Here is a 20595-nt window from a genome sequence, read left to right as displayed (position 1 = left end):
GAGTTTTTTGGACAAATTCTTTCACAAGGTTTGAACCACTAGTCCTGCTCTTCCTCCAAAATTGAATATTTTTCTTCAAGCTCCCTAGAAAATGTTAATCAGGGTCTTCTATGCTTGAACCCACCTACAATCAGTTTCCTTCATGTTGTTTCACAAACTCTAAACTATCCTAAGAAAATTGAGAACAGCTCTTGGTAACCAACATGCTACAATAAAATACTAGTGTAACGTGCATCCCTTATGAATATTTTAATATATTAAAAAAAATAATAAGTTATTTCAGATACTCAGTTCTGGCTCTCATTAGGCATTAGCTAAGTATGGATCCACAGCCTCCACATGTGCAACACAAGCCTTTCACTTCATCTGTAGAAATGTTTAGGTGGAGGGGTTGTTTAGTTAGCCTTTCAGAAACCTGCATGTTAACAATTTTTTGCGTTAGCACTGAGATAGTAAAAGTCGATTCCCTCCCCCCCTTTCTTTTAAAGAGTGATAATAAGTGATGTTGGATATGTCTGTCTCCTGTGTAGTGGTTGGATCTGTAGCTGGAGAACTAAATCAGCAGGGAACCCATCACTCTCAGATCTTTCTGTCTGCAAGCTGAAGAAGGGTAAAGATTTTTATTGTGGCAGGGATTGAAAGCAAGAGGACTTGATTCATTTGATCTCAAAGTCAACGCTTGGCAAAGCAAATGGCTGACGCCAGATCTCGTAGTGGAGAGAGAGGTGTTTTCTCATCTATCTACTGGGTAGGACTTTGCCTGGATTCTGACTTACTCGTACCTCGTGTGAATTAAAGGTATGCTGCTCATGGCGTGAGGACTTGGCTGAGAGTGAGGAGGAGGGCACGTAGACGGTAGTATAGCAGAGATCCAAATGAAGCTATCCTTGGTTGGAGCTTTCGTAGTGTTTAATCATTGCTCTCTAAGTGGGTCAGATGGGATGTCTCAGTTTTCCTTTGTGTCATGGACAGTTAAATGACTACCTGCTCAGTGGGATGTGTTACAGAGAGCTGTCGGGTGGTGTTTTAAGAGCGTTGTAAGAGGTATATGGAAACGTCCTTGAGACCTTGTGTTCATCTAGGGATTATACAAAGCTCCTAGTTATTGCTTTAAATGAAGGGTGGTACTTAAGTGCTATTCTTACTGAAAAGAAAGAAGTTAATACTGCATTTTACAGCACCTGGGCTAGATAAAACTGGTAGAATTTGTAAAACTAATGTGAATTTTGGGGGTTGTGTGGGATCCTTCTTTCTTCCTTAAAGGAGCAGTAGATGTTAACTGCTTCAAGCCTTCCTGGCGCATGGGTAGATCTTGCCCTGCACAAATCGGCCCCCGATGGAAGAAGCTGTAAGGCTGAAGCTGAAGACATGCTCTTCTTTTTTTTCCCAAGTGCACTTAACACATTTGAAAGCTAGATACTTGTGTAATTCTGATTCAAAAGACGTGTTTATGGGTGTAGCTACCATGTTGTTCTTTTGTTTTGCCAAAAATTAGAACTTTTCTTGACGCGTTCTCCCTGCCAAGTGTTTAACAGTGTTATCCCTTCATGATGGGCTGATGGAGGTCACAGAAAACAAATAGCTGGTGTAACTTTCAACTGAAGAAACAGTCTGTAGCAACGATTTTTCTTTTAATGAATCCTGATTTACTATAAGGGCAATTCATGAAAATTGTTTTATGGGGGCCATGTCGGCTTCAGTGTTCGGACTACATTTTGTGAGCTTGAAATTTAAGAACAGTTTGAGAGGTTCTTTGAAACAGACGTGTGGATATTTAATACCAAAGCATCAGAAAACCACTTGCTCGTTGAATCTGGTGAGAGAAGATGGGCATTTTGGCTTTCAGCAAGCTGTTGAAGATGTCCCTCCTCTTCCCCCTGCCTTTTGAATTTTTGCAATCCAAACACTAAGAGTGGTACAAGGTACTCAAACTTTGAAGCTTTACACGAAAGAAGAATCTTTTTCTGCGCTTCAAGGGGAGGCGGGGGATTTAAAAGCCCCCAAACCCCTTGTGTGAAGTCATTATTGTTTTTCTTTGCTTATGGAAAAGTTATTAACAAAATGAGACTGACTTTCTTCTGATGCGTACTATATGATGTTACTGATTTTCAAAGTGCAGCGATAGCTAAGTTGTTTCCATTTTGGTATCTGTTCCCATTCTGCCTTCAAATTGTTGAATATGAAAATCTGTGTTAAGTTTAAAAAGTGAAAATGACCATGTAATTAATTAATCTTTAAAACGTTTCCAGATTTTTTCCAGATAATTTAATAAGCTCTCTGAGCACTTATGTAATATAAAATTTCTTAAAAATACATTAATCTGATTCACATTTATGTAGGAAAGGGATTAGATCTTTCACCAGACATTTTTCTGTTATTGTGTGCTTAATTTCTTTGTAACTTGTAGCACTAAGGTAGATATGTTGATAATACTTCTGTAAAGAAAGAACTTTTACCTGTTAATGTATCCTCACTAGAGTAAACAAGCAAAAATTGACTGCCAATAAAGAAACTTAAGGAAATCTTACTAAACTTTTTAAAATGCATTTTTTTTTTAAAGGAGGTGCTTAGTCACATTCGAGGTTACGCTAACATACAGTTGGGTTTTGACCATGCTGATTTCTTCTCATGCCTTTAATCCTACTTTGCATTTTAGCAACTAGACTGATACGGGATCAAAAATGTGTAAGTAAAGGCTTCAAGGTACTGAAGTTCATGGGACTGCATTCCTAGTAGAAAACATTTGATGCTTTCATTAGGCGTTTGATGTTTATTAGGAAATGAGATAGCATCTTCTCGGTCTTTTACAAGGAAAGCAAGAATTAAGTTGCCCAGATGGCATTTTTAGTAGTATAATTTACTCCTATCATGACAGTGTAGGATGACTGAAACTTTTTTTCCTGATAAAGATTTTAATCTTGTATCAAATCCATCTTCAATCGACGCAAAAATAGTAGTGTAGTAAGCCAAATGGACGTTTAGGTACGGATGATGTTTACCTGCCAAATAGGAGGAGATTGAGGATTAAGTGGTGAGTGTTTGTAAGATACTGTGAAGATGGAGCTCTCTGTATAAAGGTCAAGAAAACTACTCCAGATATATGGCAGAAAACCTTCAAAATATCTTGTGTTTTCTTCTGGCAGTTGCTTCTTAAAGACCATTATCAACAAAATAGTGAAATTATATTGCTTGATTTCAATTTTAATTTTGAGATGCTAGTTTAAAATGGGTTTCTGGATTAAAAAATGCTTTTAGAAGACTCAAGTGTTTTAATGTGTCTGGAAGATAGTATTTTAATGCTTTTATCCTTTGGAATAATGTTGCATACTTTAGAAGACAATTTTGCAAGTTATCTTGGCGGTCCCGACCATCTTCTTCAGACTGTTCATGAGGTTCTTCTGTGTTTATTTAAAAACGCTACAGGTTTCCATTATCTTGAGTTCTGTAGGGAATTATGTGGTCAGTGAGATTTATTTAATTTGTCCAAAGGCTCGTCTGAATGTTTGCTCGTGTGTTAATAAAATGATATGATAGCCTGATTGGTTTGATTGCCTCCTAATTCGGTGGTTCTGTGCTTAGACCAGAGCCCCAGGCTTGCTGTCAGAAAACACTGGGCGAGTGCCAGCACATGTGCAGGAAGTGGTGTGCTTCCATTTGCTGCTTTCCCGTTGTCCCGTCACGCACATCCCCATGCTCCCCATTCCCTTGTTTTACTCCTTTTCTCCGAAAACTTGTCCCCATCCTCCTCTATTCCCACCAGTGACAGAGCTACCCTTTGCTGCCTTGCCCTGCTTTGGTAGGAAGTATGTCCTTGTGCTGGCCCATGTCTTGGAGCCACCTTTGTAAAGCAAGAAGGTGGTGATCGGCAGTTACTGCCTGCACTGGTCTGGTGTCCCAAACTCCAGCACACTTACCTCTGCCTCTGGTCATCAGCTCTGGTGGAGACCATGCACGGGCAACTGCTGACTAAACTGGTAATAAAAAACAGTCTGGAGATACGTGCTTATATCTTGGGTAAGTATCTCGAGATAGAAGTACTCCAAACGTGTTGTTTTATTTTTGTTCTGTTCCTGTTACTTTTCACTGTTCACCTGCTGGTTGTGATACCTCCTTGTCCCATACTTTTCCCATACTTTTTCTGTAGATCTCAATTAATATCACACAGTGCTGTACTAAAACTAACATTGAATTGTGATCAGGTTAAAAATGAAAGAGTTCACTGAGCATACGCAATGAATAGTTACTTCAGAGTTTTTCTTCTTCAGTTTCCCTCCTCTTTCTCATAAAATGAAGGACTTTTCGCTTTGGAAAGCATTAAGCCACTAGCAAAGCCTCAGTTGCTGTAATGAGCATCTACTCATGGAAGGTGGTTGGTCTTGCTCTTACTAGAGCAGTAGCATCGGTGGCATAAATGGAGGTGTTTGCTACAGATTTGCTTTCAATTTATGCCATAGTCTATAAAGAAAAGGCAAATTTGTAAAGAGTGCTTTTCAGATGGTGTGCAGTTTTTCCACCACAGTTGCTAACTCATTAAAATATAAGAATTCCTTAAGAAAAATTTAATCCACTTCAGACAAATACGTTCTGCCTTTATTTTTTTTTTTCTTCGTCCTTGAATTTAGCAATTAAAATGGAATTGAATTAAGTCTTTTGACTCACTTTTGTTTTTGTGGTCTTATGATTGACTATGACTCTTGGACTTTTGCCTATTTTCAGGTGATTTTTTCCCATCCAGCTACTCACAGGCCCTGCTCTACTTAGCTTCCAAGTTTAGAGGAGATCAGGTGCTTTCAGCCCCGTATAGCAAAAGTGTATAAAATAGAGTACTGTTTTGTAACCCTGACTTGATATTTCAGAGGAGGAAATGAATATTATTGAGGAAGGCAATATTTACTTTTGTTTTTTTTTCTCCCTGAATAGGAGAATTGTTGAGTTACTCGGCTTGTGCATTTGTCTTGGGAGGAGTTGGGGGGGGTTGAATAAAGATAAAAATCTGCAAAAATCTGCATGCACGTGTTGCACACTTAAGCTTAAGAAATATATTTCAGCGGTATGTAAAGGCTTTTTTAGCTAAAACATTGCCTTTGCCGGAATTAACTGTGAATTCTTGTTTCTCTTTGCTCATCCTTTTAATTTGTATTTTTTAACCGGAATAAGTTGGTTGTGGTACTAATTATATTTGTATCTTCACAATTGGAATTGTTATCAATAGACGCAGTCATTGTGATTCATAGTTTTTTAGACAATTAATTGAGATTGTGTGTGTGGAGGGAAACGAATTAATCTGTTGTCTCCGTAATTCTCTGTGCTTAATTAAATTAAATAAATCAATTTTTCCTTCTTTTCAAATGCGTACGCTGGCTCCTTGAACTAGCATCTGCTAACTTGTTTTAGTCATTGAAGATACTGTCTGAAGCATACATGTGGTTTGGCAAAGCTTAATATGTATAGAAAAAAATAAATTTTTTGTGCTGCTAAAAAGTACCATGTAGTGTATAGCACTTGTTCAGTACGCATGCTACCACATGGTAGCACTTCAAAAGAGACAAATTATTGCTTTAAAAATACTATCCACATTAGCAGTGGTGCTATTAAAGGAATATTTTAGTTGTTTTTCAGTATAGTTTGACCAGAATAACCGAAATTTGCCGTGTTCATGTTGCCAGTTAAATTCAGGGAAGTGTTAGCGCAGAGGCTGGATGGTGTTTCTTCTGATGGACTTTAGTGTCCCTTGAAAAATATGCCCAATCTTGAGTAAATTTTAGTTGGTGACAACCCTAAGTTTTAGTTCATCTGTCTTCTGGATGTCCAGGATTCTGTGAGGAAACAATATTCATTTTCAGATAGTTCAGAGAGTCTTTCTGAGGAGGCTGTTGGGGGTGAGGGAGCAGTTCAGGTCTACCTTGTTCTTGAATTGGTGACCTGCCCTCATGAAGACGTGTAACTTCTCCTATTTGAGTTCATAGTTTAAGGACAAATTTGTGAAACGTGAGACAAGACAAACACACTATTGTGAAATCCAGGCTGAAGGCTATGCAGATGTTAGTGGTTCGTAGCGTAGAGTTGGTTGTTACCTCCTTTGGTAGTGTTTCCCATGTCCAGCGTAGGCTGCAGCCAACTGGTGAGCAGCAACGTAAAATCGGTCTATGGTCTACTGCCTTCCCTTTTGGTGGGGCTTGGCTTTTTGGAGACGTGTTGGTTGCTTCCCTTAAAACCATATTTCTAAAGGCGTGTCAATTTAAAATACATTTTGGAAATAAAGGCCTTGAGCATCTGAGGTGTGCCATCAAATGTATTGCCTCCAGGCCACCTTTGATCAGGGCTTCGCGTGTCATAATATTTAGCAGCAGTCTGAATGGAGCTGGGCTGAAATGTGTCTCATCTGATGGTAACGATAACTATTTAAGGACTAAATTTTGGCAACGTGTACATCAATATGTGGCCTCCTCATAGCTGGATTTTAATAAATGGTTTATGAAGAGAAAAAAAAAATACAGCTATAAATAAAATTGCATCATGTATCAGGTTGTGACAAGAACACTTGTTTTGGAAGTGTTTTAGAAATAAGCTGTTATTTCAAGAGGGATGTGAATTTGCCAGTTGTTTGTAAACTCTGGTGTCTTAGATTTGTTTGCATTTTAAAATCATCATGTGGACCTTTTTTTTCAGTGCCTCAGTTGATTGGGCCGTTTCTTAAATTAGGTTTTCAAATAGTGAAGTTATTGAACGAGGATATTTAGAGAACGTGGCTGAGTTGTCCCAGTGTTGAACGGGTCATCACATTAGTGTTCAGTTCTTGGCCTTGTCTCTGATTTATTATATAATTTTAGGGATGTTATTTTCCTATTGGTAAGGTAGGGTATATACCTCCTATATGTTAAAGCCCAGATAAAGCTTCTAATGTTGCCAGTACATTTTAGAAAAGCAAAAAGTGTTTACTTTATTTTAGTATTTAATCTTTTACAACAAGTTTATTAAAATATATGTGAATTCGGGGGAAAAAATACCTACCAAAGTACTGTAATAGGGTTTACTATTTTCATTCAAGGGATTTTGGTAGTGTAAATTCACGCAAGTCAGTCACATTCAAGCCAAACATCCGTCCTGTATAATTTTGCACTTTTTCTGCTTTAGACAAATTATAGTAACACTTTCTAGCGGCATTAACACTGAACTCCACATTAGAAGTAGTGCATGACCATCCTGAGTCCTAGCAGATCAAGGACAGGGCAGAAAGAGAGAGCTCTTGCCTAGTCCCGGCTAAACTTCTAGGTAAAAAGATGGTGTTCTGTAGATTGGGCAAAAGATGTAAAGAAACAGTGGTGACAGTATCAACAAAAGCAACTTGGGGGCTGTTACCCATTTGTGCAAGTTGGCAGCTTGTTGGAGCTATCTAGCTACTAATACATGTTATAAAATATATATGTTTGGTTAAAAGAGTTTCCATTTCTCCCTGGTGGGGACTGCATCATGTTTTAATTTCTGCAGTTGTTTTCCCAAGGCAGAGATGTTAGCTATTGATGCTTTATTGGTTCTTTGAGATTTTTCCGCTATTGCCTTCATTATCATCTAACTGCTAACAGTCATGAGAGGAGGAATTGCTGACTTGAAATCTGGATTTCCTTTTTCTTCTAGATGGTGTCGCTTACACTTATGTTCACTTACATATTGCTGGTTATACCGTGTTTAAGAAAAGAAGTTGTCCTGGAATTTGGTTACCAGTTGCCTCTCAGATGAACACTTATAAGAGCACGATAAGCTTTTATTCAAGTTGGTAAAAAGTCTGGATGTTTTCTCAGGGTATTCTCTCTCTTTAACGTTACACCTCTTAAGGGGAAAATTATCTGAATGGGTCAACCGTACGATTTCATAGGACTATATATAAGTATCTTTTTCCCATCATTACATGTCCACCTCTACTTTGACAGTGCCCTCAATTACAAGAGAATTGCCACTGCAAGGAGCAGTCTAGCTCAGCTATCTAAAAATCCACATTTAACTTCATTCTCAATTTTTTTATCTCTTTCATCTGCTTTTGAAAATCCCTTTCTCGTTTTTCCTTTTCATGACTTCATTTGGCTAGAAAGGCTCTAACCATAATTTCCTGTTTTAGCATGTTGTAGCACGTCATGTCAAAAGCAAGTCTTACTTGCTTTCCACACAGATATGTCTTTGAAAAGCTTCTTTTACCAAAATAGTTCATTCTACATTTAATAAATGGATCATACGCTTTTTCAATTCAAAACTGTGGTCACAGCAAGAGTCTTTTAGTTTGTGCTGGGGGAGATCTTGTGTTCTTTATGGTTTAATTGTAAAATTTAGAAACTTAACATCTCCCCCCCCCCCCCCCCCCAAAAAAAAAAAAAAAGCCAGCAAAACCTTGTAAGTTTAAGGACTGAACTTCTTTGACAACCTGGATCTTAGCTTTGCTTTTGTGAGAAACGTTGAGATGCCACCTGCTAAAGCGTCGGGGCAGCTGTGTGAGGAGTACGCGTGAAACTGGCCACTATTTCTACAAGTTGTGCAATAAAAGTGGGATTAAGATTTCTTTTGATCTGACAGGGGGCAAGGTGTTCATACTGACTTTCAAATAGCTGTTTGACCAGTTCTACTGGCTGGCTCTCCCAAAGAGTGCAGTGGCATCTTCAGATTTGCCTTGGTTTAGGGACAGCCAAACGGCGCCGGCCTTGGGGGGGTTTCAGACTCTGGCCTGGATGGTTTTGCTGCATTAGCTTTGGGGTGTCCGTATTATCAGGGTGTCCTGGATGAACTACACATGGCAAGTCATTTCTATTAAGATATTATGAAATAGAACGCAAACGCCAACATATGCTGATGGAAAAGTCTGCAAGGGTTGATAGAAGTGTTATGATATTACTTTAAAAATACAGTCAGTAAAGATATGGCAATTTAATGAAAAGGGCCAGCAGACTGCAGAATGTAGTTTGTGCTGTAAGCGTGATAAGTTGGAAAAATATTTGTCCGATCTTGAAAAATGTCTCCTCGTGTCTTTAAGGAAAATGGTTGGATTATTTTTTTTTTTCTCTTGAAAGGATATGAAGTGGGGTCTGAAAACGTAGCACATTCTGTCCTCTAATTAATTTATGTTGCTTTCTTTTGTAATGAATATCATATTTTCATCTGCGCAAGGAGAAGCCTTGAAAAAAATTAACAAAAATGACTGCATAGGAGGGGGTTATTTTTTAACTTTCTGTACTTTTCAGCTGCAAAAAAACCCTGAAGGATCATGTGGTATTGTTACATTTGATTTGCTATCAGTTGGCTGCGAGCGTTGGTTCATCTGATAATCACACTGAAATCTGTTCCCTTAAATTTAGTCAGCAGGCACAGTGTGTCTGTCTGTTTAAAAGGTCTGATAAGTGGTAAGGTGTGTTGATCTGCTCGATGGGATTATGTTAAACATTCCGGAATAGAATTCTGTTCCGTCAAGGCCATCTGTTTGAATGAAGCATTTAGTAGAAACAGAATTTATGCGTTGGTACAGTGAAACATTACAGCTGTTGGTGTAAAAAGCCTGGCAAAAAATGTTCTCTGCTCTCTAAGGTGACTTACCGCGTAAGACAGACATCTAAAAAGAAGAAAAAATCTGGGAAAATTGAGGATAAATGCAATCAAAACTGTCTGACAGCTATAGCTGGGCCCCCAAACTCTGATACTGAAAATGTAGTTTTATGTTGTAAGAAAGACATAAATAGTTAATCTTCTGCTTCAGATACTCATTAAATAATTCTCCTTTGGATTCCAAAAGTTATCTAATCCCGGACAGTATTACAACTTAAATCACAATATTTCTTTGTTACTAAATGGTAAAATGTTGCTGCTTAATGGAACCCAGTATCAGATTATTTTTTTTTTATGAATGAGCAAGGTAATACACACTGTAAATGGCGTGTAACAGTTTGTTGATCACTTTAGCAATTAACTGAAAGAAGTCAGTTCTCTGAGGAAGCTCTGGGTTTTAATGAAGACGGTCCAGCAGTGAGTAAGCAAACTTCTACGCAGTTGCAAAAAATGAAAATAAAATAAAATACAATTTACTCATTTAGTATCAAGCTCTCTCTCGAAATAGTACAGATCGTGTAAGTTTACTTTTTAAACATACTTTTTATTTGATCTAGTTCAATACCAGATGGAAATGATGCGAAGCCTGCGCCACGTAAACATTGATCATCTTCACGTTGGCTGGTACCAGTCCACATACTATGGCTCTTTTGTCACTCGTGCCCTCCTGGACTCCCAGTTCAGTTACCAGCATGCAATTGAGGAGTCTGTAGTTCTCATTTACGGTTAGTATGAGGTTTCCTTTATTATTCTTTTCCCCTCTTAATATTATTACTACTATTTTTGTATTCTGTCTTTTGCCTGTAAGAGTAGCCTGGCAGGCCTTTTCGAGTAAATACCAACCCTGTGTCTACGGCAGCCTCAGCAGCAGCTAAGTCTAGACAGGGTTTCCTTCTTTCTGTTTATTTTTCTTGCTATCAGAGCCCTGATGTGTACGTTTTGGAATGCTGGAGTAGCTGCTTCATTTTTATTCCTTCATCTCCCCTCCCTCGTGGAAGGGGCTGGTGGAACCCGACCAGATGTCTAACAAACCCCGCTTGCTGGCGTGTCTGGCTCTGTACGTGACTGACCAATCATCGCACGAATTGCCAAGGTTTTTTTTTATACCTCTGACAGAAGCATACAAAACCTGGACTGTTTCTTAGCACAAAGATTTTTTTCTTTTCTGCCTATTTAATGGTGTTTCCTCAAGCTCTCCAGACCAGATGTTCTGTGCTGTATCAGAACCGTAGGCAATTTAACAGCTTTATAGCCTCCCCCTCCCCAAACACTCACAGTTTGCCATATCTGGCAGACTTGCATATAGTTTCCAGCTGAGAAGTAAATGTAACGTCCTGAGTATCTGTCAGAAAAAATACTAATGAATACGATCAATCTTATGAGCTGCCCCAAAATTGTTTCAGTATGTTAACAATTGGATTACAGTAAAGAACAAGTTGTTAAAGTATACTTATATTGGCTGGAAACATTGCATCATCAGACCTTGATGAATTTTCCACTTGTTTCAGTCTATTTTGGTTTTCATTTTATCACCGATTGCTAAAAGTTTTACTGTGTTAAGTTTCAGACAACATGAATGTTAACACAGCTTTTATTCTCCTGTTGGCATGCTTCAGCCGTTATCATGCTGCAAGTGTTAAGCTTCTTTGTCCGAGGAATGTAACAGTTTGTTTAGAAAATTTCCCCCTAAATTCAGTAGAGTATGTCAAGGCAAAACTAATCTTTTTATATACCAGTTACATTGTTGTGCACGAAGCAGCAGGGCAACTTGATCTGAATTAGCTTATTGCTACTCTAAAATTACAGGCTTTTTGTATAAAATGTAGTTTAATGAATATTTTAATTTACTGCATAATGACTGGAGGGAAAAATCTTTATTTAAATGAGGCAGCTCGTACATGAGTTCTGTGGATAGTTCATATGAAAGAAAATAAAAATGTGAATTAGACCTTAAATGGGGAAATAACGTTGCTAGTAGAATGGGTCTAGGTCCCCACCATGTTCTCCAAGCTAATTTTATTAATTAGCTTCACCGTATATAGTTGGATGTATTTTACATTTCAGTAAAATAGGTTTCCTTCCGCTATAGTGTCTTTTCTGTGTTGGTTATCTTAATTTTTTTAATAAAACTACTTAGTTATTTTCCTCCTGTTTATGTCATTCAGATATTAAAAAAAAAAGGCAATCTGGAGTTACTAATAATATGCTTCCTCCATTTTTAATTATAGATCCCATTAAAACTGCCCAAGGCTCTTTGTCACTAAAGGCGTATAGGCTGACTCCCAAACTGATGGAAGTTTGCAAAGAAAAAGACTTCTCTCCAGAAGCGTAAGTAACTTAAAAAGAATTTTTCTCATAGGTTTTGCAGGATTATTTGGGAGGCAGAAGGGTACCTGGGGTGATGAAGGACTGTGTTTTAAAATCTCATGTAATAGCGTGTGCTGGGGAGACTGGATATATATGGGTAGCGATAGACGTGCACTGGGCTGAGGAGGCATGAAAGTCTGTCTTTGGGCATCTAAATACGGGCTGAAGTGATGGAACTTGAACTGATTTTGGGGATGGTCAGCGGGCTGGCTGTGAGGACCACGGTGAGGATAGCTGTATCTGGGAACAGAGTCAAAAATATAAAAAACGAAATGGAGAAGGGGAAATAGCTGATCTGTCTTTAAGCTCTTTTTTTTTTTTCCAGAAGGAAAATTGAACAGGTATTCTGGAATAGCTGTTCTTCTGTATTTATTCCACACAATCTTGTGGAGTAAAGCAGGATAATTACTCTGTTTCAAAAGATTAGCCGCTTGTAATAGTTGTAGGCCTTAGCTGTCATCTTTTTCCTCAAACAGCTTGGTGTTCAACGGCAAAAGCAGAAGCACTTGTTAAACTTTCTACGTTGAGGAAAAATGGAATCATTTCATTGCTCGGTGTCTAAACATAACATTTCTGTGATAAACAAATGAATCTGTGCTTAGTCAAAAAAAAAGGGGGGGGGAGGCGGAAGGCAAAAGGCAAAACCCAAAAGTTTTTCTTCCAAAATTCAATATGCATACAGAGAAGTTAAGGGTATGTTTCCTTAGAAACTTACAGGTCATGCCTATATTTCCAGATTTTATGAAAGGTATTAACTGTATACTTTTATAATAAAGCAATAACAATAGTTTTTATATGTATATTGTAAAAAAAAAATGCATTGGAAATTTATATTTTAATATCCACCATGGAATTTAATTATTCCAAAACACACACTATTTTGTCAATCTGAGTTTTGGTCAGTAAAAATTTTAATTATTCAGCTATTGGGGAAATTGTTTTTCATTGTAGTAGTTCTGATTTGAAGAGTATTTCAGTGTCATGTGCTAACTAACTGTTCGCTTCTATTTAAGAAACCTGATTGCAGGGAAATTAGTAAAATATTTTGGAAGGGGCAGAGTTAATCCTGCCAGTACAGTCTTTTGCTGGAGGCTTTTTCATGTAAGTAATGTATTAGCAAGCAAAGCGGCTGCTTGACTTCTGAGAGTTTTTCCTAGAGCAGCTTTTCCTAGTCTTTGTAAACGTGAGGTTTTGCCATGCAAATGCTCTCTTACCAAAACTTAACTCTTGTTTGATTGTGGAACTACAAAAATCAAGAGTTTTTACAAAAACGCCAATTGTTGTGGGAGCAGCAATTCAACAAAAAACCCAAGCGAGTTACTGTTTATATTAATTAATTTTTTAAAAACTTTTTTCACAGCTTGAAAAAAGCAAATATTGCTTATGAAAATATGTTTGAAGAAGTGCCCATTGTAATTAAGAATTCATACCTGATCAATGTGATGTTGTGGGAACTGGAAAAGAAATCCGCAGTAGCCGATAGACATGAATTGCTCAGTCTGGCTAGCAGGTAAGTACTTGTTACAATAATGGATGTATTTTTATTCGCTTTCCCAAACCACAGTTTAGCACCTTGGGTGAAATCCCAGTCTCATTACAGTCCATGGAAGCTTTGCCTTGACTTTTGATGGGGTTAAGACTTTACCCTTCATGTTCTTTTGCTGAAGGAAAAACTGCATGGTAAAACTATAGCATTAGATTCAAGACTAAATTCAGTCTGTAATCCGCATATACCTGTTCTGCTTGAACTGTATAGTCTTTTCAGTAGTGTGGATTTCGTCAAGAAAATACTGGCATTCAGAAAATCCAGGCAAATAGAGCTGGAAATAAAAATTGGTTTTGTGAAATATTTTTTAAGTAATTCTATAAATTATTTTGATAACAAGTAAATCACGTTTGTTCTACTTTGCTAGCAGAATGCATTTGAAAATAAAATACAATAATAAAGCCTCTGTCGGAGAAACTGGCAAAAATGCTCAGATTGATTGCCATGACAGCCAGCATTCATGATGTCAGAAATTGTTTAAGAGTTTCTAGAATGATCGTCCCATAACTTTATCTAAGAATAACTTTTTGTTCTTGTAGCATTTTGCCCTGAAAATACATTTATGATAACAAAGTACGCATGACCTCCAGCAGTAAGATCAGAAATTTGGTGGTGCTTAAATCTTACACAACACAGTACAGTTAATTGGATTATTATTGGGTTGACCAAAATAACCAGATGCACAAAATGATGCAGTATCTTGTTGCTTTTAGAAGCTGGGACGTATTTATTAATGGGTTTTTCGGGTGTAACACTTTCTTTTTACCTTAAGGTATTGTCTGACAAAGCTTCTGATCCTGTCTGACTCTGACAACCAAGTTAACTGAATACTAGTGGCCTCTTTTCTCCACCCCCCCATCATGTAAGGCTGTTGTTAATGGATCCATATATATTGCTGGTTGTCCACATGTTGCCTGAGTTAGCAGGAATTTTCCACTCAATTTTCTTTTCTTGAGCTTATGTGGATGCATTGAGGGATCTCATCACTTTTAGAGAAAATGGTCAAGAGAGAACAGGTAAGGGTTGAACCCTGCCAGGGAATTTGCAAGTGTTGCAAGAGATACTTAGTCAATAATTTTGTCCAGTAAAGTTATGACTTTGCACCTTGGAATTAACGAAATGAAGAATTTTAGCTGAGATGTTCAGTCTGATTGACTTTGCAGGCTTTCTGTCAGGCTCTTTCCTTAGTCAAAGATCACAAAGCTTTTACCATCTGAGAAGAGGGTGGGCACCGGATGTAGGAGATGACGGTGATTCCTCATGAGCTCTCCCATGGTGCTGTGAAAGAGGACCATGCATGGGCATACAGCAGGTTTTCAGGGGAACTGCCAGTGTTGCCTTTGATTGTTTCTATGGGTTTGCTCCTGTAAAAAGGTTTGGGATTACCCAGCAGCCTGGATCCTAGCACGGGCTGCTGCTGGTCATGCGATACAATTCTGGAAGTGAAAATTAATTTGAACAAATCACAAACCGCAGTTGAAGTTTTTTGTCAGCTTTACATCTTACGAAGTAACTGTTCTGTACCATTGCTCCTACTCAAGATAAAAGATAAGAACTGTACAAATTAATTTCCTTTCTGCAATGATGGTGTTAATAGCTTGGTACAAGACAGGCTTTTGTGTTGGTCTTTGCATCAGTAATTGAGATGAGACCAAAGAAGAAAAACATGAACCCAAAAGAAAAAGAAAACTCCATCATTTGTGCTCAGGAATCCTTCACAACAGGAAAAAAGGGAGAACTTTTTTCTTAGAGAATCAAGGGTTCTTTTCAATGGGTGTTTTCTTGGAGCAGTGCTGTTCTTGATGATGACACAGATGGAACTGGATTTTTGATAAACGTGGTTAAAAGTGCCTTTTCAATTAAGTGTGTTTCTTTGAACTTACACAGTTACTATCCTATAAACTGGCAGCAATTCCTTGAGCTTATTGAAGTCTAAAATTTCCCACTAATGGGGAATTAATTCAACAGATTCATCAGTTTTCAGAGGTGTTTCTGAATTATGTCTCTTGACCTGACTTTCCTGGCAGCATTCTTCTGGCTCACCTGGTTTATTTGAGGCACTTAAGGTGCTTAGTTTGGTTTGAAGAGAGTAAAGTTTTGGAAATTACCCCAATTGGGTTTATTCTGGGGGTTTCTGTATATCTCTTCTTTTAATATTTGATAGCTGCTTTTAGTTACCAGGTAGGTTATGTTCAGTGATATCTTACATTGGTATAACTCAGCTAGCAAATTAAAACATTCAATGTTCATTTATTCAAGGTAGGGTGACTTAAACTGCCTGCTGAAATATTTAACTAGTTTTTACTTGAATGCAGCTACGAAGATTTCTTTGTCAAAGAATATATTGCCTGAAGTAGAGGAGTTCAAACCCCCACTATTCTGGAATTTTATTTTCACTTTGCATTTCCTTATTTTTGTCTTTGAATAGTTGTGGCTAAAGCATTTCAGATACCAAACTTTTAATTTTGGTGCATGTCCCCCTCACTTAATTTGCTGTCGTAGAATTAGTTGGCAGTAACTTTAAGGCTACTTTTTTTTTTGGGGGGGGGGGAAGGGGTGGTGCTGGTTTGGCTTTTTGGATTTTATTTGGGTCCTTTGGGAGCATCCCTGAACCTTTTTTAATCTTCTGAAGTAATGGTCTTGGCAATGAAATTATTTACCCATAGTTCTTCTCCTCTGGAGAGTTTGTTTCATCAAGATTCTCACATGTTCAGCCACCCACCTTGTCTGAGTTTGAAGCTGTACCTATTTGAGGTACTTTGTCTGCACCTTAATATCTTTCTCCTTTTGAAGTACATTTGTGATAATTGTATGAAGTAGTTTACTTTTTGGGGCATAAATTTGTGTTTCTCCTGTGAAATCTGAATTGACTGGCATATTCTAGGGAAAGAAGTTGAAGGCAGAATAGCACGAGGCTAGCAAGTAATAGCAAGTAAAGGCCTTTTACTCAGACTGTTATCCTCCTGCTACCCTTAAGGACCAAAATGTCTTGAAGACCTTGGAGTACTGCCAGTCTTTTGATAGAGACTCAAGAATTAAAATCCTGTCAGATAATGTTCCAGATCTTCAGAGAAATAATTACAACCAACTTTCCCATTCTCATCCATCTCTTCCCTATTCTATTGATGATCTAGTTTAAATTAAAAAAAGCTTTTTTGTGGTCTAGCTTCATAATAGGGTTGTTCTATAATATCTCAATTTGTCTCAAGCAATTTTTCTAATAGTGTGCGTCAGTAGAAGCAAACATGTGCTGAACATTTACTGCAGTAACATCTACTTGGCAGATATATTTTTCAAACATCAGATGCAGTATTTTTGCAAAAGTGACATAAGGAGGGTTACTTTGGCTTTTGAAAACAGTATTAACCTTCATACATTGTACTGCTTATTCAGAAATCTCAATGTGCTTAATGGTTTATTAAGATAATTATGAAAATCTCTAATTTGCAGATGGGGGAAGCTGACACAGAGAGGGTAAATGCGTTGCCCAAAGGCACACATCAAAGTCGGAGTAGAAAAGGGAATGGAGCTCAGGACTCCTGACTTAACATATCTCATTCAAACAAAATCCTCTTAAAAAGAGCACAGGTTGAACCCGGGCTGAAATGCTGAGATGTAAACAAGTTCTGCTAAGTGGTGGGAACGTTCCTTAGAAATATTTAATCAAAAAGATGTGCTATGCCCAGCAGTATCTCTCTAATCCACCCAAAGCTGCTCCCACCAGGAGAAACGCTGCGCAGGGTGGCACCTTTCCCAAAAAACCGTGACTGAGAGGGACCTCAGTAGGGATGATGGGAAGTGGAAAAATGAGGCGACAGATACAGCGTTTTCTTACGCTTGCTCTTGCTGCTCCCTTTTCTCATCTTCCTTAGCCAGGGTGCAAGCAAAATGAAATGGAGTAAGCGAGGGGATCCGTTTACAGTGATGGTAGGCAAGCTTAGGGAACCATCTGTTTTGGACACCTCCAGCTTCAGAATTGTTTACTCAAAAAATTCGGTGCCTGGGTACATCACAGGGATTCAGATCTCAGAGGCTGGGCACCTCTGCTCCCTCCTGGGCCAGCGCAGGTAGGTGGGCGTCTCCAAAAGGGCAAGCTGAGGCCCACAAGCTGGGTGTGGAGAGAGTTAAAACTAGTGAGCAGGACACGGGAAGCCGAGAACGATAGGAATTGCTGCCTCTCCTTGAAGCTTTGGAGTCTGACTCGAGGCTGCATTTTGGGTATTTCAGACCTTTAGCGAGTGTGTGTCTGGGGTCCTTTCCTGATTAAAGATGCTGAAGTAAATGTGGGCTTCATGTGTAGTTCCCCATTATGAATCCCACAGAAGCGGAGCCAGTTTGAGGTTCCAGCCCCAGCTGCTTGCATCATTCCTCCCCACTGCCCCCATTTCATCTCTACACCCCTCCCACCCTCGAAGATTTTTATTCCCTCATCTGTTTCAGAATATGGCAGTACAAATAGCTTTGTGGAATAGTCTGGTGGAAAAAGTCAGGCTCCCGCTCTTCCCTTCCAGCCTTTCCCTCAGCTTCCCTAAAAAAAAAAAAAAAAAAAAGAAACCCCAACAGAGGGTGGTTTTGCATTTACAGTAGACTATTTCACTGAAAGGGTTTGAAGTGTGCCCACGCAAACAGCTGAATCCATACAGCTGAGAGTGCTGTAATCCTTGGGCAGAGGGGGAGGGAGAGGCAGGAAGATGCTGATGCTGGAACCTCTTAAACTGACTTTGCTGGCAACAGCAAACTGCACCTTTGCTCTCCTGAAAATACATCTGCACAGGGAGGCTCTGGTGGTACGAGCGTTCCCGCAGGAAGAGGGAGGCTTGGATTCAGGTCTCTTAGCCATATCCGTATCCTAACAGGATGCCCTTGTGTAGTGAGTGATCCATGAGTTTAGTTAACATATAGTTGTTGGTTTCTCCTTCTGTGTGTGCTGGACTCTAACACTGCCAAATGCAAGGCTCGCCAGCGGCAAGAGCAAGACAGAAAGGACCGTGACTGTCATCTGCAGATTAGGCTACTCTGTTCACAGGTTTCTACTTCTCACCCTCAGAATTATTTGACCTTTATATTTGATAATGGTTAAACAAGGAATCGGAAGTAATCCGTGTGTCAAGGACTTGATTTCCTATCTGCCCTTTTGGGTGCAGGATTATACCCCATCGAGTATAAGGCTGTTACAGCAAAACCACACAGCACGAGAAGTTGCTTTGCAGGCTATACCTTCTGGTCTGTTTGTTTTCTAAACAGACTTTGTTTCCCTTTGAGAGTTTTATGCGTTTGTCCTTTTTTGGCATTTTTGATTATGTCATCTAAGCTACATAGATAAGTCGCAAATGATAAATTTGTAGAAGTTTTACAGGTGATCCTGATTTTAATATTAGTGATCCTAATAACAGTTCTGGTGAAGGAGTGCTCTCACATTAGTTTATTTTTTCATTCGATGAATAAGAATCCACATGAGAGATATTTTTGGACTGTCCTAACTGCAGGAGAAGCTCCATTCTGTTTTTTTCCCCTTTTATTATCTGTATTTCTACCAAAAAAAGAACAGAGTCCCCATGCGTGGATGTGCTGATGCTTAGTATGATAGCAATTCTGCAGCTGGTATTTTTCTCCCACGAAGATTCACTGATACCTGAAGTGCGGTGGTCTCCTGGTGCTATCTCGAGGTCAAGCTATGTCTTTTAGTTCAATTCAAGCGTGTGCTCAGATCATCGCCACTGGGTGATCTCAGACCTGACTTGTTTCAGATGAAACTAAACTGAAAATCGACTTCAGGGGGATACCTACTGCACTTCAACCACTAATGGGCTTTCAGATCACTGGACCGTGTCAGACCTAGTGATAAGAAACCCACGTGAAACACACGTAGTAGCATGGACACTGGTTTCTCAGCACCAGCTGTTTTTCTTTATGGATCTGTTCCTGTTGGTCTACACCACTCGCTAATCTGCATGTAAACTCGATTTGACTCATTCGCTGAATCAGCTGACTGAAGTGCATCTATTGAAAATGCAGTTTCGTTATTACCGTTGTCCTCAGAACAACAACAAATGCAAGTGCTGAGCTCCACGTTGTCTGCATTTCACTAGCACAGAGCCTTGTAAGAAAGTGAGCCTTGAGGGGGATATGAGCAGCATTTATGCCTCACCCTTATTTTTATTTTTTTTAATTTCTTAGTTGGGTTGATGTGTAGGGAGCATTTAGGTAGCTAGCAGCATGATCTTTGAGATCTGCTGTAGGGGAGCGTGCAAGGTAAGGAGGTACCTAAAAGAGCCTTTGGGATAAGTAAGTGTGTGATGAGTCTTATGGACTGGAGCAATGCGATTTAACTTCCTAAATCTCACCAGAATAAACTTCAGCTGAATAAAACTTGCTTAGACTTTGTATATATACATTTTTAAAAATTGCTTCCTATTGGTCTTTCTATTTTTTTAAGAGATGGAGCAAAAAAGGTTATCAGCCACATGAGAACTGGTGAAAAAACTGGTCCCGTATTCACAGCATACTTATCACTTCATGTCTCAGTTCACATCTGTTTAAGTTATCTGTTTTTAGCTCTTTGTTTCCCTGGCAATGAGAGCAAACACTATATTACCGCAACTTCTAACAATAACTCTCTGTTTCTGTATTCTGCTGTACTAAGCTGGTCCCAAAGAGATTCACATAAAATCATTCTTTGTAACCAGCTATATTTCATACGGACACTATCTGTAAAATAATTATGTATTCCTGATGTCCACATACCCTACAAGGCTATTAGTGTGTACCTACACAGGCATTTCTGATAATATCCAGTTCTAACACTAACTCTGTATAATATAAACTCTATCAAAAACTGAAAATATGCACACCCCTAGCCATGGCAATATTCCACAGTTCTAAATATCATGTGCTTGAAATGTTCAACTAAAAAAACCCCACGAAGTTTAAAAATAATTATTATAGTGGCGCCTTTCTTGCTGCTGTGTAGCTGAAGTCCTCCTCACCATCTGCCCCTGTACGCAGCTGAGATTTAAAACTCTGGCTTGTAAATAAATTGTTGTCTGAAGTTACTGATACAGCCTTTTGTTCAGTGAGCAGGCAGCTTAGCTGGTAAAATA

At 38.7% G+C, this 20595-nt stretch overlaps 1 protein-coding gene across 1 annotated transcript in view; it reads left to right on the top strand.

Moving 5' to 3' along the window:
• EIF3H (eukaryotic translation initiation factor 3 subunit H) overlaps nucleotides 1-20595 on the top strand; it is an 89791-nt gene that overhangs the window by 62768 nt on the left and 6428 nt on the right. Inside the window, exons 3-5 of the mRNA XM_074577711.1 lie at nucleotides 10140-10307; nucleotides 11811-11910; nucleotides 13310-13459. Coding sequence (XP_074433812.1) covers nucleotides 10140-10307; nucleotides 11811-11910; nucleotides 13310-13459 — 418 coding nt within the window. The remainder of the gene's footprint in view (nucleotides 1-10139; nucleotides 10308-11810; nucleotides 11911-13309; nucleotides 13460-20595) is intronic.

The sequence above is a fragment of the Larus michahellis genome, chromosome 2, assembly GCF_964199755.1.
Source record: "Larus michahellis chromosome 2, bLarMic1.1, whole genome shotgun sequence".
Classification (NCBI taxonomy): Eukaryota; Metazoa; Chordata; class Aves; order Charadriiformes; family Laridae; genus Larus; species Larus michahellis.
This window is presented reverse-complemented; position numbering and strand designations above follow the sequence as displayed.